At 39.8% G+C, this 17188-nt stretch overlaps 1 protein-coding gene across 13 annotated transcripts in view; it reads right to left on the bottom strand.

Annotated features, from left to right (window-relative positions):
* Positions 1 to 7628: 7628 nt before the first annotated feature.
* Positions 7629 to 17188, bottom strand: part of TMEM209 (transmembrane protein 209) — a 39683-nt gene continuing 30123 nt past the window's right edge. For 9 of the 13 annotated variants that reach the window (XR_013524269.1, XR_013524271.1, XR_013524270.1 and 6 more), the window contains 4 exons: positions 16218 to 16332; positions 16025 to 16122; positions 12849 to 12922; positions 7629 to 9030 (listed from right to left, as the gene is read on the bottom strand). Coding sequence is in view for 10 of the 13 variants with exons in the window: in XM_035254732.3 (XP_035110623.3) it covers positions 8976 to 9030; positions 12849 to 12922; positions 16025 to 16122; positions 16218 to 16332 (342 nt within the window). In the remaining 3 variants the exon portion in view is untranslated. The remainder of the gene's footprint in view (positions 9031 to 12848; positions 12923 to 16024; positions 16123 to 16217; positions 16333 to 17188) is intronic. The other 4 variants (XM_035254733.3, XM_035254735.3, XM_035254734.3 and 1 more) reach the window with 1 other exon arrangement.

Below are 17188 nucleotides of genomic sequence, written 5' to 3'. Positions count from 1 at the left end.
AAACCGGTTCCTCTTCCTCACTGCCCCATTGCTGGTATTTGTGCCATTCTCTTCCTAGTCACCTAGATGTGTGCACTGAGCTCTCAAGTTGTGACCATTTGTCTTCCACAAATGCTCTCCAGTCTTTTTGGGTTTTTTTGCCACCTCTGCAGCCTAGGCAGGGGCCTCCTCACGGGTCTCCCCTACTTCAGCAGCTCCAGCTCTGCCCTTCTTCAGGACTGTGGTCGCTCATCTGCCTTTAGCACTCTTTAATGCTCTGCTCAGAAAGCTTCGGAGTCTCTCGGAATACAGTCTGAAATCCTGTGTCCAGTATCTGAGGCCCCCTCTTCCTTCCAGTCCTATCTGTGCTCCTCTAAACCCATCTCAGTTTGGATTATTTGCGGTTTTGTAAAGACATCTCTTCCTTCCAGGCTGGGCGCAGTGGCTCACGCCTGTAATCCCAGCACTTTGGAAGGCCCAGGAGGGCAGAATCACCTGAGGTTGGGAGTTTGAGACCAGTCTCGACCAACACGGTAAAATCCCATCTCTACTAAAAATATACATATATAAAAAATTAGCTGGGCATGGTGACACATGCCTGTAATCCCAGCTACTCAGGAAGCTGAGGCAGGAGAATTGCTTGAACCTGGGAGGTGAAGGTTGCAGTGAGCCAAGATCGCGCCATTCCACTTTAGCCTGGGAGACAGAGCAAGACTGCGTCTCAAAAAAAATAAAACACCAAAAAAGAAACCCATTTCTTTCTTCCTTTCCTGTCTTACATCTGTACACCTGCTTCTTCCTCCTAGTGAAATCCAAATATCACCTTTTTAAATTTTTCTTTTTGAGATGGAGTCTTGCTCTGTCGCCCAGGCTGGAGTGCAGTGGCACAACCTCGGCTCACTGCAGCCTCACCTCCCAGGTTCAAGTGATTCTCCTACCTTGGCCTCCTGAGTAGCAGTGACTACAGGCACAAGCCACCACGCCCAGCTAATTTTTTTGTCTTTTTAGTAGAGACGGGGTTTCACCATGTTGGCCAGCCAGGCTGGTCTCAAACTCCTGACCTCGGGCCTCCCAAAGTGCTAGGATTAAGATTATAGGCATGAGCCGCCACCACCACACCCAGCCCAAATTTCACCTTTTTAATAAAGTCCCTCCTACCAGCTTCCCGCCCAGCAGCACTTTCTCTCCCTTTGACCTATACAATTTAATTTGCACCATATTATTTTTTTTCTGTAACTTTTCAATTATAAAAGCAATATAACACTGAAAAGTACTTTTAAAAAACTGTAAGGATAATCATGCATATTCCCATTTCAACAAGTGAGTTCACATTTGGATATTCTCTTCTAGTCCTTGGTGACATGCATGCATATTTTTACATAATTGTAATCACAGTAGACATACGACTTTGATTTGTTTTCACTTCTAGCCAACACTTCCCCCATCTTTCCACAATCTTTTCAAAGCTGCAGAGAGTTTTTAAAAGAGGTCAAAATAAAAGTCCTTAAGTGATGATAGCATCTCGAGATTGTATTTCCTCGAGTTTACATAGAATTTATTAACCATCTTATCACAGGACATTTGGATAGGTTTTATTTTTAGCTATCATAGACTGGAAGCTGTTTGAAAGGAAGAATAGATCTTGCGTTTTCTTTGTATTCCTAGCATCTAGCAAAATACTTCAATCAATATTTATTGGATCGACCAGGCACGGTGGCTCACACCTGTAATCCCAGCACTTTGGGAGGCCAAGGTGGACAGATCACTTGAGGTCAGAAGTTTGAGACCAGCCTGGCTAATGTGGTGAAATCGTGTCTCTACTAAAAATACAAAAATTAGCTGGGCGTGGTGGCGGGCGCCTATAAGCCCAGCTACTCAGGAGGCTGAGGCTTGAGAATCACTTGAACCCAGGAAGTGGAGGTTGCAGTGAGCTGAGATTACACCACTGCACTCCAGCCTGGGCAACGGAGTGAAACTCTGTCTCAAAAAAAAGAAAAAAAGGTATTGGATGTATGGGTAAATACATGAATAAGCGCTCACGATGGATACCTTTAGGCATAATTATTTTTTTCTGTTGAATATTTTCCTAAGATAAATTTTCCTGAGATCAGTGAGTCAAAGGGCATTAATATTTTTTTGGCACTGCACATTATGGCAGATTGTATTTTTCAAAAATGATCACACCAATAAACGTTCCATCTGACACGCTGTGATATGGCACATTCCTCCATTGAGTGGTAGAGGTCTGTGTTCCTTCCCCTTGACATTGGACAGTTCTTTGTAGCTGCCTTGACCAAGAGAATGCAGTGGAAGAAACGTTACTTCCAGCGGGCATGGTGGCTCACACCTGTAATCCCAGCACCTTGGGGGGCTGAGGTGGGTGGATCACAAGGTTAGGCGTTCGAGACCAGCCTGACCAACATGGTGAAACCCCCATCTCTACTAAAAATAAAAAAATTAGCCAGGCGTGGCGGCTTGTGCCTGAAACCCCAGCTACTCAGGAGGCTGAGGCAGGAGAATCGCTTGAATCTGGGAGGCAGAGGGTGCAGTGAACTGAGATTGTGCCACTGCACTCCAGCCCAGGCGACAGAGCGAGACTCCGATCAAACAAAACAAAACATGGTACTTCCAAAGCTAAGCTATAAATAAAAGGCAACATGCTTCTGCCTCTCTCACTTTCTCAGGACACTGGCCCTTGGAACTCAGACACCATGTTGTGAGGAAGCCCAGGCTGTGAGTGGAGGCTGAGTGTGGGTGTTCTGCCAAGATCTCCAGTTAGGCTCCTAGTCAGCAGCTAGCATCAACTGCCAGACATGTGAACTTGCAGACATGGTGGAGCAGAGAGGAGCCATCCCCACTGTGGCCTGTCTGACTTCCTGGCCCATGGAGAGAGGTACTAAATGGTTATTGTGGTTTTGGGGTGCTTCGTTTAAAGAATTCACGTAGACCATTTAACTGGAAGGAGAGTGTCATACTAAATTTAATTTTGAGATAGAAGCCACGTAACACCTTCTCAAACTGCCAGGTTTGAGGCCTGGCAGCTTAGGTTCAGATTTCCTTCTGCCAAGTCTTTCCCGAGTCAGGGGACTCCTCAGGCTGTCCCGTGGATCACACTCCTCCCCACTAGGAACACAAGGGGCCTTTCTTTGGAGCTGGAGCTCATTAAGCTGGTGCCTGTATGCTGGGCCAAAACTATCACAGAGCTGCCTGATTCCAGTCTACACACCATGTGTTTGAGAAAGAATCACTCCTGGCTGCTGCTCCTGAGAAAACAAGCTTTGCCCCCAGTGGAGCTGATCACCACCTTCTGCCTTTCCCCCTATGGGATGCAGCACATGAAAGCAGAGTCTGATTCGGGAGTGTTATTTTTTCCTTCTAATTTAGAAACGGGAAAGGAAGGAGACTGTTTTCTTAGTATGCCAGAAAGCCCAGCCTTCAGGATACAAGGGTGCTTCTGTCTATGACTGGGGAATGAATGGCCAGGTCTCGGGAAGGGAAGGACAGAGGGAGCAGGAGACAGAGAAAGCTGGGCTAGCACAGTTGGGGTGGAGTGGGTGTCAAGGCCGTGAAGATCTGCAGCTCAGCGTGATCCAAGGATGAGACAGCTGCTTTACAGTGCCAAAGGGGCCATTTCCGATTTATATTAATCTGCTCTTTTTTCCTTCACCTAAAAGCAGTCCATTCACTATTTTCACTTTGAGCTTCTCAATTACCTCTAGGTATAAAGAGTATCTTTTCACATATCATTTTTTAAGAGACGGGGTCTCACTATGTTGCCCAGGCTGGTCTCCAACTCCTGAGCTCAAGTGATCCTTCTGCCTCAGTCCCCCAAAGTGCTGGGATTACAGGGGTGAACCACCACATCCAGCCCATCTTATCAGAAATCAGTGTAGGGTAGGGTGCAGTGGCTCATGCCAGTAATCCCAGCAGGTGGATCACTTGAGGTCAGGAGTTTGAGACCAGCCTGGCCAATATGGTGAAACCCCGTCTCTATTAAAAAAAATCCACAAAATTAGCTGGGTGTGGTAGCAGGCATCTGTAATCCCAGCTACTCGGGAGGCATGAGAATCGCTTGAACCCAGGAGGCAGAGTTTGCAGTGAGCTGAGATCACGCCACTGCACTCCATCCTGGGTGACAGAGCAAGACTGTGTCTCAAAAAAAATAAAAATTTAATAAATAAATGTGAAAGACTAGCTGTCCGCTCCCAATTAATGACAATGCTCAGTGCATTGAGGCCAGTGGCTTTTCTAAGCAGACTGATTTTGAAATACTCATTTTGGTTTGAGGCAGAAAAGGATTTACATACAAATCTCATCCACAGTAGTGCCTGGGACTGTCTGCATGCAAGTTTGATAAGAAATATCCTCAGGGTTGCCACTGTCCGAGGCAGGGCTGCAGTGCTGTTCTCCACACCCATCCACCTGTTGACTCTCCTTCCTCACTCCAACTGAGGTGCCGCCCTCTGTAGAATCTGTAACTTGTCCCATCCCAGATCAATGCAGTTCATTCAGTGGGAAAATGTTATTATTGATGAACACACAGGGATCAAATTATAATGTGGCTCAGAGCTAATGCCTAACAATCCTGCACACCCAGCAGAAAGCTACTGGTATACCCAGTGAGATATGGCAATGCCACTGGGGTCCAAGAGGTGTAGGTGCTGATTGTACAAAACTCTCATTCTAACTGGGCAGAGAGAGCCCCACATGGGTCCTTCCCTGGTCTTCCTGCCAGAGAGCTCAGCCGTGTGCTGCTTATCCTTGAAGACTTTTGACCTCACCACATCCAGGGACAGCTGTGACTAAAGCCACCCAGGACAGACAGGCCAGCTAGCCCTACCTGCCTTCCGACCCCAGTGATCCCTGTGGCATTTAGGGCAACGTTGTGCTCCTGCACATAAATGCAGTGCCCTCACCCCCAGCTTACTAAGGAAGACCCCCAGAAGCACTGGAATGAGTAAAATCATCTTCCTGACACCTTTACTTTTCAAGCAGTTCCCCTGCTGCAGCTGTCCAGGCCCAGGAGTGCTTCTTCCTTCTTAGGTCTAGCCATAAAAGGAAAGCCAGTGTGCTTGCAGGGATCAAAAGGTGTCCTTTGGAGATGAATGTGAGGCTTTCCCAAAAAGTAGTTTTAGCCATTGACAAGTACACTTGAACAATGGCACAGCTCAGACTAGTAAGAAACTCAGTTCTAGTGCAAGAATGAGACAATATGAGGACCTACTGTTGGACTCAAAGTCACTTCTGAGTCTGTGCCAGAGGAGGGGCATAGATCTAATCACTCACGAGGAGAAATGACTGCCATCTGGAGTGGTCAGGACTAGCTCCAAATAGCAGGTTTAATTAGAGTGAAGTCTCAATGCAGGGGAAGACAGTACATTGGGAGGGAGCATCCCCAGAGAGTGATCAGGACGGGCAGGAGGTAGCAGAGAGAACCCAGCAAGCAGTGAACAGCCTGGACCGGCTGGAGCCAAGGGTTTAGGTGCACGAGGCCAGGTTGGGGCCAGATTGTGTAGGCCTTTAAATGTCAGGCTAAGGAATTTATCAGGGGGATGAAATGATCAAACAGGTGTTTTAGGAAGATGAATTTGAAGAGAATGTGCAGGATCAACTGGAAAATCTGGAAGCATGGCAACAATTAGAAGGCTGTGAGATTAATTAGGCTGTCGTGGTAGTCCTGTGTGGATTGATAGGGGTGTAAATGAGCATAGTGGTGGCAGAAATGGAAAGGTACAGCTGCAAGAGACATTGTTAAGAAAGAATGGATGGGGTTTGCTGCCTGATTGGACTGGGGACCCAGGGAGCTCCAGGAATTAAGGATGACACCAGAATTTTGAGTGTGGGCAACTGGTAGGTAGTACAATGAACAGAACAGGGATGTAAGAGGAAGAAGCTGATCTGAGCAGATGTGAACCCAGTTCCAGACATGGAGTTGCAGAAGATCCAATGTTTGACAGATAGATGGAAATTAATGCTACAGCTTAGGAGAGACACAGTGCTTGGTGATGAATTTGGGAATCAAAGGCAGAGAGGTGATATATGAAATAGAATGAATGAGATCGCTAAGGAAAAGCATATACAGTGAATCAGAGGACCAAAGACTGACCTTTGAGGAATGTGTGCATTTCTCTTACAAAACTGATAAACAGTGTTCTTGATGTCCTCAGACTCTTAACTAAAATCCAAATTAATTCTACCAGCTACATTTAATCCAAGTGCTGACTTTTTAAATGTCAATACTGTCAAACCTCCTTGAATAATATTTTAAAATATACATATACTTAATACATTACTTAAGCCACCCCGCATGCTGCGTTTTTACTGTTAAAATATCAGTGTCAAGCATATTTTCGTTTGAGAAAGCCACACAACATAACATTCATGTGTCTCAGTAGAAACTAAATTATAAACACCTAATATGCTTCTAAAAGAAATCTGGCTTAAGGATGATATTTATAGACAAAGAAAATGATGAAGTGAATGTAATCTAGAAGATTAGTGGATCTGATCTCAAACAATCAAAGAAAAACTTGTGACATATATCTTGTAAATAACGTCTGATCAGAGATATTAGTAGACATTTATTCATTTTAACACAAGGACTAAAAAAATGGCCTTATTTGCAGTGCACTGTCTTCCTGAGGGGTGAATTCAAATGAATCCACCAAAGTATTTTTAATAAAAGCTATATTTAAGTACAAACTGGCTCAAGTATTTGGGAAGAAAAGTTAACATAGGAAGGCTACCCAGAGTACAGTAATCCACACTAGACTTATTAATAGTATGCAAACAAAACATCTTTTTAAGTGTGTATCCCTATGTATATATTTACTGTAGACTGCATTTTTTAATAGTCACTTTGAAAATAAAATATTGTAGCTCTGAATTTTGAGACTAAAAGCTATTTAAGTGCTATAAAGAAAAAAAGACCTTTTGTCTTATGCATTAAAATTTTTCTCCATAGTGCTTTTAAGAAAGTATATGCAGGGCCGGGTGCAGTGGCTCACACCTATAATTCTAGCACTTTGGGAGGCCGCGGCGAGTGGATCACGAGGTCAAGAGATCGAGACCATCCTGGTCAATGAGGTGAAACCCCGTCTCTACTAAAAATACAAAAATTAGCTGGGCATGGTGGTGCGCGCCTGTAGTCCCAGCTACTCGGGAGGCTGAGGCAGGAGAATTGCTTGAACCCAGCAGGCGGAGGTTGCGGTGAGCCGAGATCGTGCCATTGCACTACAGTCTGGGTAACAACAAGACTGTCTCAAAAAAAAAAAAAAAGAAAGTATATGCAACTGTATAGTTCAACAGTATAACAACTGTTATTCCAAAGCATCTTCAGTAACTTCTGAAATAGCAAATTTAAACATGTTCATGTATTTAAACATGTTTGATATTTTATTCTAGAATATCACAGCAAATAAATGTTTAACATACACCAAAAGCACTTAAATGAGTTTCCTTTGGATATCTACTTTTAAAAACACGAAAAACTCTTTAAAAGACAGAATTTACAAAGAGAGAACTGTACTGAATTGAATTAGGAATTTACTAATTGCTGGGGACCCTTCAGTGAGTTTGCATATGCGTATTCTTAATGCATCTTACACTAAACCATACTGCAGATAACAAAAAAAATACGTACACTTCCCTTCCAGAGTAATATGACTGTATTCAAAATCTGAAGGTAAGACAAATGGGATGTACAGATAATACTGATACACAGTTCTTCAGAAAAGGCTAGCTTCAGCTGTTTCCGGGTTGACATAGATGATGGAAGCAGTCTCCAAGAGGTTAATCAAAAAAAAAATATGCAGTTGCCAGCTACGACATACACATACAGAAAATAAAGATGGCGAGTCAAACAAAACATACAAAGTTGGTAACTTCTCACCCTCTAGATATTTTGAACATATGAAAAAAATTTAAACAGATAGGATATCACTGTGATCTTAAAAAAAGAACTCTCTAGTAACATGGTATTATGGAATAGTGAAACTGATTTGCTAAAAACCAAAGTGATAAACAGTTTTCTTGATATCCCCAGACTCTTAACTAAAATCCAAATTAATTCTACCAGCTACATTTAATCCAAGTGCTGACTTTTTAAATGTCAATACTGTCAAACCTCTTTTAATAGTATTTTAAAATATACATACACTTTTTTACATTACTTAAGAGTTAATCTCATTTCTTGGAATTTGGGCTTTGGGCTAACTTGCAGAACACTGAGGAAACATAAAAAACAACAAGTCAGCAATTTTCTTATTTTCTAAGTACTTATACTATTAAATAAAATGACTTGAGACCAGGCACAGTGGCTCACGCCTATATTCCCAGCACTTTGGGAGGCTGAGGTGGGTGGATCACCTGAGTGAGGTCAGGAGTTCAAGACCAGCCGGGTCAACATGGTAAAACTCTGTCTCTACTAAAAATACAAAAATTAGCCAGGCGCGGTGGTGTGTGCCTGTAATCCCCACTACTTGGGAGGCTGAGGCGGGAGAATCGCTTGAGCCTGGAAGGAAGAAGTTGAAGTGAGCTGAGATCGTGCCACTGCATTCCAGTCTGGCCAACAGAGACCCTGTCTCAAAAAAAGAAAAAGAGAAAAAAAAGACTGAAAAATGTTTTTTGTGGTGGAAGAATCAAGTAGATGATTCTCATTTGGGGGTTATAATGAAAAAAGGACTAAAAATCTATTTCATTAAGGGGAATCGCACTGTTTTGAGTCAATAAATATCTGACGGGTTGCAGTTTTGTAGTCAACTGAAATTCCTGAAAAAGATAAAATATTAAAGGTAACGTCTCTTGATATAGAAACTACATGACATATTTTTAAAATGACATTTGATAATAGCTCCATTTTTCATTAAATTTCAAGACTGTAACATACAGACATGCGTATTTTATTTCAGGAGAGGCAGTGACTCAGAGATGTTTAGTTTCAACTTCTGGTTCAGTGAAATAAAAGTCCAAATGCCTGGAATTAAATGTATGACTTGCTACTCGCCAAAGATCCACAATACATTCACGCCAGATAGACCAAGATTAACTCTCCTAAAAAAGAAAACAAAGTTTCAACAGAATTGCTTGCCAAGCATTTAAGCATTTTATTAATAACAAAATCTTTATGAGTAATACATGTTTAATTGATATTTAAATATGATTCTGCAATGAATTGTTATACATAGTTTAACAGGTGAATTCTAGTAACAGTAATTACTTTCTTAACTATGCTTAAAACCCAAATTTAGAATAAATATATTTATGGAGTGTTGAAAATTAGTTTTTCAGTTAACAAGAACTATTACACCAGGTAATAGCTAACAGAACAATTTTAATAAGCGAGACTGAAATAAAAGTATCAATTACATTTAAAGATGGAAGATATGGAGATGCCAGCCTCTCAGAAAACAGTATTGACTTGACTTCAATTAGGAATTACCTAACTACTGGGGATACTTATGTGGATTATTAATACATCTTAAACTAAACCATACCGCAGATGACAACAAAAATACACATACTTCTCTTCCAGAAGGTAATATGACTCTATTCAAAGTCTGAGGGAATGAGAAGAGGGCTATAAGAGAAAGAAATTACTCACCTAACAAAATTAAAAAATCAACAGATAATGTCTGAAACTGAAGAATCAAGAGAGCTGTATACCTCTATTAGGAACTATGAGAGTAATAACAGAAGAAAAAGCCACAGGGGAACACATCTACTTTGGGAAGCAGACTTGAGGAATACAGGGAATTGCTCATTCCTGTCATGAACTTTTAGCCCTAGGTGACTTTTAAAATCATGAGAATGTATTAACTTTGGTAAAAAGTTGCCAAAAAAGCTCTTTGAAACATGTAATTTCTATCAGTTTTACCCTCACCAACACTACAAATGATAGATACCAATTGGACAGAAAAAAATTTTTGACTTGTTTGTGCATGAGTTGAAGCATCTTCTTGTGTTCAGGAGCTGTCTGCACACTTTATGAAGAAACCTTTCGTGTCTTTGTCCATTTTTCTAATAAAATCATACATGTTCTTTATGTATAACAAATATTAGCTTGGGTTTGCTGTATTTGAAAACCCAATTACTACTGCTCATATTATTACAGACTAACGCTTTGTTTCAGTTTATTTTGCTTTAAACTTTACAGTGTCTTTTCCTGAACACAACATTTAGTGCAGTCAATTGTCTTGATTTTTTTTCCTTTTCCAAGTAGAACCTTCATCTGATTCCAGTTACTGCACAAATATCTGGCATTAAATTGATAATGTATTTGGATCATGAATCCAAATGAAGCCACTCACTTACCTCCTTTAAGTTACAGGAAAGTTTTTAACCACTTGTTTTAGAATGTATTCAAAAAATTATTTATGTTTGAAAGGTTAATAATTTCCAAGTTTTCCCCGAGTTTAAAAACACTTACTAGTTTTAGTCTAAAATGCTTATTTTCCACGTATAGGCTGCTCATTAAGAGACGATAAGCATTTTAAAAATTGTATCAATTTCTTTTGGCCTTTCAGTACATTTCATTACATTTCAGTAAATGAAAAAGTGCTGCTCCACTAAGCACTTTTTCATTTTAATGCATATGACAGACCGTACATGGCACTCAAACCTCATGCTATCATGACAAACCATTTATGCATCAAAATATCAATTTGGATCAACAGAGGAAAGGATATATTTTCAATTAAAACCAAAACTTAATTATTTATATTATACAGGTTGAGCACCTGTAATCTGAAAATCCGAAATGCTTCAAAACCCCAAACTTTCTGAGTGACAACATGATGCTCAAAGGAAATGCTCCCTGGAGCATTCTGGATTTTTAGATTAGGGATGCTCAAGCAGCGATTACTGCAAATATTCCAAAACCGAAGAAAATGAAATCCGAAACACTCCAGAGAAAGAATACTTGATCTGTATTAACAACGCAGTTATATCAAATTCCATCTAATAGATATGTGTAAGTATATTTATAACCAAACATTCCTAGAACCTTTAGGGAAAATTTGACATGGGAGAACATCCAAGATATACCATAAGACTAAAAATTAAATCATAAAGTACTATGTTTGGATACAATATATTTTTAAGCAAAAGAAATAAAAATAAAGCCAGGTGGAGTGGAATATGCTTGTAACCCCAGCACTTTAGGAGGCCAAGGCAGGTGGATCACAGCCTGGGCAATACAGTGAGACGCTGTCTCGCTACACAAAATTAGAAATTAGTTCTAATTTATACACTGCTGTGTTATTTAAATACTTGTCTACTGAGTATGCATTATTTTCATAATGTAAAAATAAAAAACCCTGTTAGTTTAGATGTCTCACAAAAGTGAGTTTCCTAATCTTTCCTACATTAAAAAATATATGATAAAAGATGCAAATAGCCAGGCATGGTAGCTCACGCCTATAATTCCAGCACTTTGGGAGGCCAGGCAGGCGGATCACCTGAGGTGATCCCATCTCTACCAAAAAGACAAAAATTACCCAAGCATCGTGGTGGGCATCTGTAGTCTCTACTTGGGAGGGCCCTACTTAGTCAGCTACTTGGGAGGCAGAGGCTGCAGTGAGCTGAGATAGCGCCACTGTACTCTGGCCTGGGCAACACAACGAGATCCCATCTCAAAAAAAAAAAAAAAAAAAAAAAAAAAAGAAGCTAATAAATGTTCATATTTGTTTACAAATTTCTCTTCATGTCTGTTTTAATCTTTGCATCTATTTAAAGACAGGAGCTTTGCTTTCTCTAGAGCAGCGCTGTCCAATAAAAATTCAATGATATGAACCACAAATGCGAGCCACATAAATAATTTAAAATTTTCTAGTAGATATCTAATAAAGTAAAAAGAAACAGATGAAATTAAGAATATATTCCACTTAACTAAATATATCCAAACTAGTATTTCAATATGTAACAAATATATACAGTTATTAAAGAGTTATCTTACTTTTCGGGGGCCATGTCTTTGAGATCTATTACATATTTTACCCTTTAGTGCACCTCAATTTGGATTAGTCATATTTCAAGTGTTCAGTGACACATGGGGCTGGTGGCTACTGGACTGGACAGCACAGTTCTAGGACATGTGTAAACTCTAAATTACAAGCAGGATGCTATCTAAAACTTAAAACAGGCATGCATATTAGAAGGTGAAATGACTACAATCCCTTCTGCTCCAAGCCCATCCCCCCCACTTTTTTTTGCTAGCCTAAGGTTACTTATTATGGCAGAGCTGGACCCAGAAGCCAGGTTTTCCAACTCCCAGATCAGGCACTATACATATCCCTAGCTTTAGCTGGGGTCTTGATACATGTCACTTGATACACTAAAATCTGTAATCATCAAAATGTCACTTGATACACTAAAATTTGTAATCATCAAAATGACAACACAAAAATTTTGAATTTCTTGCAATACGTGAGCTTTGCTATAAAGTATGTAAATGATTTCGACTGACTGCTTTTCCATTCCAGTTAATGATATTATGGAATGGGTACTGGCTTAGTCTCTCTGGAAGTGTATATACTTTGCAGAATGCTTTGTGTATGAAATGAAATGGCTTGAAAGAAACAGACTCCAGATTTTAAAAAACTTTTTTAAACAGTAAGAGTCTAATTTTTATCTATCTCTGAGTTATTCCTCCAGGGAACACAACTGTAATGCTAATGACGTCATTCATTTGCCTTTTACCAATGGGTTCTGAAGAGTTAGTTAATGGACTTGCCCAAAATTGCAGAGCTAGTTTGTGACAGGGCTAAAGTCATCATCTATTGCTCAATCCATGCTGCTGCCTTCCGTAGAATCTTAAAATAGGAAGAAAATCAGTAAATAACTCCTTATGTTTTTAAAACATAAAGACCTACCCAAGCATTCCTGACTCTTTGGTTTTTATGATGTAGAGAAACATCAACAACGTATGAAACATATTATTTCTGCCCTGGAACAAAGACAAAAAAAAAAAAAAAAAAGAAACACAAGATTTAAATCAAATTGAAAAGATTCAATCTGGTAGGTAAATGCGTATCTTATCATGTCATAGCCTACTAACTCAGAATTCCATATAATTCAGACTTTCATTTATTCATTAAACAAAGTGCCTACGCTTTGTGCCAGGAAGTGGAATACTGCAGTAAGACAGAAAGGATACACGTAATCAAGGACATAAGGCCTGAGAGGAAAGGCAGACAGTAAACTAGGAATTACAACAAGTATAAGGAATGCTATGAGAGGAGGTGTAGGTACCATAGGAACACATGAAGATGCAGTATCTGATTTAGGGTGGTTAGGGACAGAATGCCTCCCTGAGGGAAAGATTTTTAAGTTGCAACCTGAAAGATAAGCAGAAAGAAAACAAACTGGGACTGGGAGGGCCTGTTTCACACATGGGGAAAAATATTTACTAAGGCATGAAAGAGCTTGGAGAGCTATTCTGAGGTTGGTGCCTCTGTACACCACACCAAAAAATGCTCTGTCCTTAAAATTAATGGCATAAACAAGTGTTGGGATGAAAAAACCTTTCAGTCGTACTTTAAAAGACATCAGAGTATACGTTAGCATATATATAACATATTAAATATAAATTTATTTTTTATTTATTGAGATGGAGTCTCACTCTGTCACCCAGGCTGGAGTGCAATGGCGTCGTCTTGGCTCACTGCAACCCCCGCCTCCCAGGTTCAAGCGATTCTTCTGCCTCAGCCTCCTGAGTAGCTGGGATTACAGACGTCCACCAGCACATCTGGCTAATTTTTGTATTTTTGTAGAGATGGGGTTTCACCATCTTATGTTGGCCGGAGTGGTCTTGAACTCCTGACCTCATGATCTGCCCACCTTGGCCTCCCAAAGTCCTGGGATTACAGGCATGAGCCACTGCACTGGGCCGAAATATAAATTTATTTTACCTGCAAGGGAATACAAGGCAGCATTTTGCTAGCTCTAAAATCAAACTATGTAATTTTTAGTCTGTGAAAACAGCTCTTACTTTAGATTTTCAATTTACTGATTAACTTTTCCCCACTTACTCTGATTTAATGTGTTTTTAACTCAAGAATCTGAGAGAATGTATGATTTTTAAAAGATAGTGTTTATACGTAAGAAAAAGGAAAAAAGACAGTGGCCAAAAAAACAGAAGAAGATTGGCATGGATATTCACAAGAACTTCAACGGCCCAAAATATTTACACACAAAGTTAAAATATTAAACTTAAAAGGAATGAAATTAATATATTTTTCTGAGAACCTGAGAACACAATTTATCATTATAGCCAAAGTAAAACTTTTCAGTAAAGATGCTGGTAACAAAATAACTGCAATGTTTTCAACAGAACTGATACTTGCAATTAAGACTAAAAAGCCTGCAGGTGCCTATTATCTTAGCTACTCCAGAGGCTGAGGCAGGAGGAGACTGCTTGAACCCAGGAATTTGACACCAGCCTGGGCAACACAGCAAGACTACCTCAAAAAAAGAAGTAAAACACTTCAGTGAAAGTATAAATTGACACAATAACCTTTATTATAAAGTAATTTGGTAATATAGTATTTTTAAAGTTCTAAAAAGAACTTGACCTAGAATTCCACTGTTAGAGCTCTGGGCTAAAGAAATGCAGACAGCTATATGCATGAAGATACATTTTTAAGCAGTATTTATAAACTAAAAAATTAGAAATACCCAAAAGATACAATAGGAGAGAAATGGTTGAATACATTATGCTAGTGAAGTTTTTTTTTATAGCCATTAAGAAGTATTTTTAGGCTGGGCGTGCTGGGTCATGCCTGTAATCCCAGCACTTTGGAGGCCAAGGTGGGTAGATCACTTGAGGTCAAGAGTTCGAGGCCACCCTGGCCAACATGGTAAAACCCCATCTATAATAAAAGTACAAAAATGGCCAGGTGCAGTGGCTCACGCCTGTAATCCTAGCACTTTGGAGGCCAAGACAGATGGGTCGCCTGAGCTCAGGAGTTCCAGACCAGCGCAAAACAGTGCAACCCTGTCTCTACTAAAATACAAAAAATTAGTCAGGCATGGTGGCAGGCGCCTGTAACCCCAGCTACCTGGGAGGCTGAGGCAGGAGAATCACTTGAACCAGGGAGGTGGAGGTTGTAGTGAACCAAGATTGTGATCCTCCACTCCAGCCTGGGTGACAGAGTAAGACTCTGTCTCAAAAAAACAAAATAAAACACCAAAAACTAGCTGGGTATGGTGGTGGGTGCCTATAATTCTAGCTACTGGGGCGGCTGAGGCAAGAGAACTGCTTGAACCCAGGAGTCAGAGGTTGCAGTGAGCTGAGAATGCGCCACTGCACTCCAGCCTGGGCGACATGAGTGAAACTGTCTCAAAAAACAAAACAACAAAACATTTTTTACAATGATTTTTAATAAAATGAAAAATTATGCTATAAAGCTAATACTTAAAAGGAGGATATAAAACTATAATTTTCGCCCATAGGAAATACAAGGAAAGGGCCAGGTGCAGTGGCTCACGCCTGTAATCCCAGCACTTTCGGAGGCTGAGGTGGGAGGACTGCTTAAGGCCAAGGGTACATGACCAGTCTGATCAACACTTTTTGTAGAGACTCTGTCTCTACCAAAAATAAATAAATCGGCTAGGTTCACTAGAGTGTGCTTGTAGTCCTAACTACTTGTGAGGCTGAGGTGGAAGGGCTTCTTGAGCCCGTAAGTTCAAGGCTACGATGAGCTATGATCATGCCCCTGCACTCCAGCCCAGCTGACAGAGCTAGACTCTGCCTCTAAAAAAAAGAGGTAAGGCCAAAATGAAATTGACCAAAAGGCAATACACCAATCAAAAAAATCAACAATGGCTGCCTCAGGGAATGGAAGGAGTGATTTTCCTTCTTTTTCTTTGTATTTCCCAAATTAAGAACATATTACTTTTATAGTAAGAAATATATATGTATGAAACACATTTCCTCTAATTAAAAACATTTACTACTTCTATTAACACAAGATTATAATTTTAAAAACATTGTCAAAGCAGATCAGCCCAGACATTCTATAACAGCACCTTCCCTACATAGAAATACCTTTGGCAGATTGTATACGTGACGCTGGTAGATCAGCTCATAATGGGGAGGGTTGATGGCACTCTGATAAATGCAAAAAACATTCTCATTCGTGACATCTATAAAGGAAGGAAATATGCTGCATTAAAAAACCAAACCCCCAAAGATATTTTGTGTGAAAATCTCAACACATTCTTTTAGGAGAGGTTTATACCTGGCTTATTCGGTGTCTGAACAAAGTGCTGAGAAGTAAACGTTTTCCCGTCGGGATACTTAGGGTGTGGAGGTAATCTGGAATCAAGGTAGGTGCAAAATACATGCATAATGATCTGAGGACGAAGAGACAATTTTTTTTTTCCTTAAGTCAGCATGAAAATCTAGCATGGATGTAGCTCTTTAGAAACATCTGTATTTATAACAATTCCAATTAAAAAATTTTTCTCTAAAGGGTGAATTATAAAAATACTGTCATCCAAACCACCATGCTTTAAATTAAAAAAAAAAATGCTGTGAAATGGGTTAGATTTATAAGTTAAAATCTGTAGAATAAAAAGATAAAAACATCTAATTCAGGTAGTACACCTAGTCTTTTAATTGAAAGTGTTATTTCCTATAAAGATAAGAAATTCATAAATTCCTCTCTTAAATCATAAAGAAATTCAGTGTATTTAAGACATAAAGCTAGCCTTAATTCAAATAATCTACTCAAAATTTAAAATACAAAAATATATTTGTCATCAAATAAGTCTGTATTTTGATGGGAAGGTTTCCTTTTCAAATTGAAAAAGCTTAAATACTCCAGCCTACACAGTTGCCATTATCTGGTGGGGGTGGAGGTGGAGGGTGGGGCTTAAATACCAGACTCCCATTCCCTACATATTTGATCCTCATTTTCACTTTTCCATAGCAACCCCAGAAAAGGAGGGCATTATCAGTTTTCTGCTAAGTGAATCATTCATAACAATACAGTTAATAGCAAAACCAAGATAAAGTACATTCAATTCTCAATCTGAATCTCAACATTTCAAACTTAATTTTCACCCCTAACAGGCACTATATGAAAACAAGGGAATATAATCTTGAAAAACTCGTAAGCACATAAGAACATTTATGTTCTTTATCTCCTAAATATAATTCTAGGAGTCTCTGTTAAAGTGACAATCCCCAGAAAGAAAGCAACATGCA

Source organism: Callithrix jacchus, chromosome 11, assembly GCF_049354715.1.
Source record: "Callithrix jacchus isolate 240 chromosome 11, calJac240_pri, whole genome shotgun sequence".
Lineage (NCBI taxonomy): Eukaryota > Metazoa > Chordata > Mammalia > Primates > Cebidae > Callithrix > Callithrix jacchus.
Note: the sequence above shows the minus strand (reverse complement) of the source record. Positions and strands in the feature narration are given on the sequence as shown.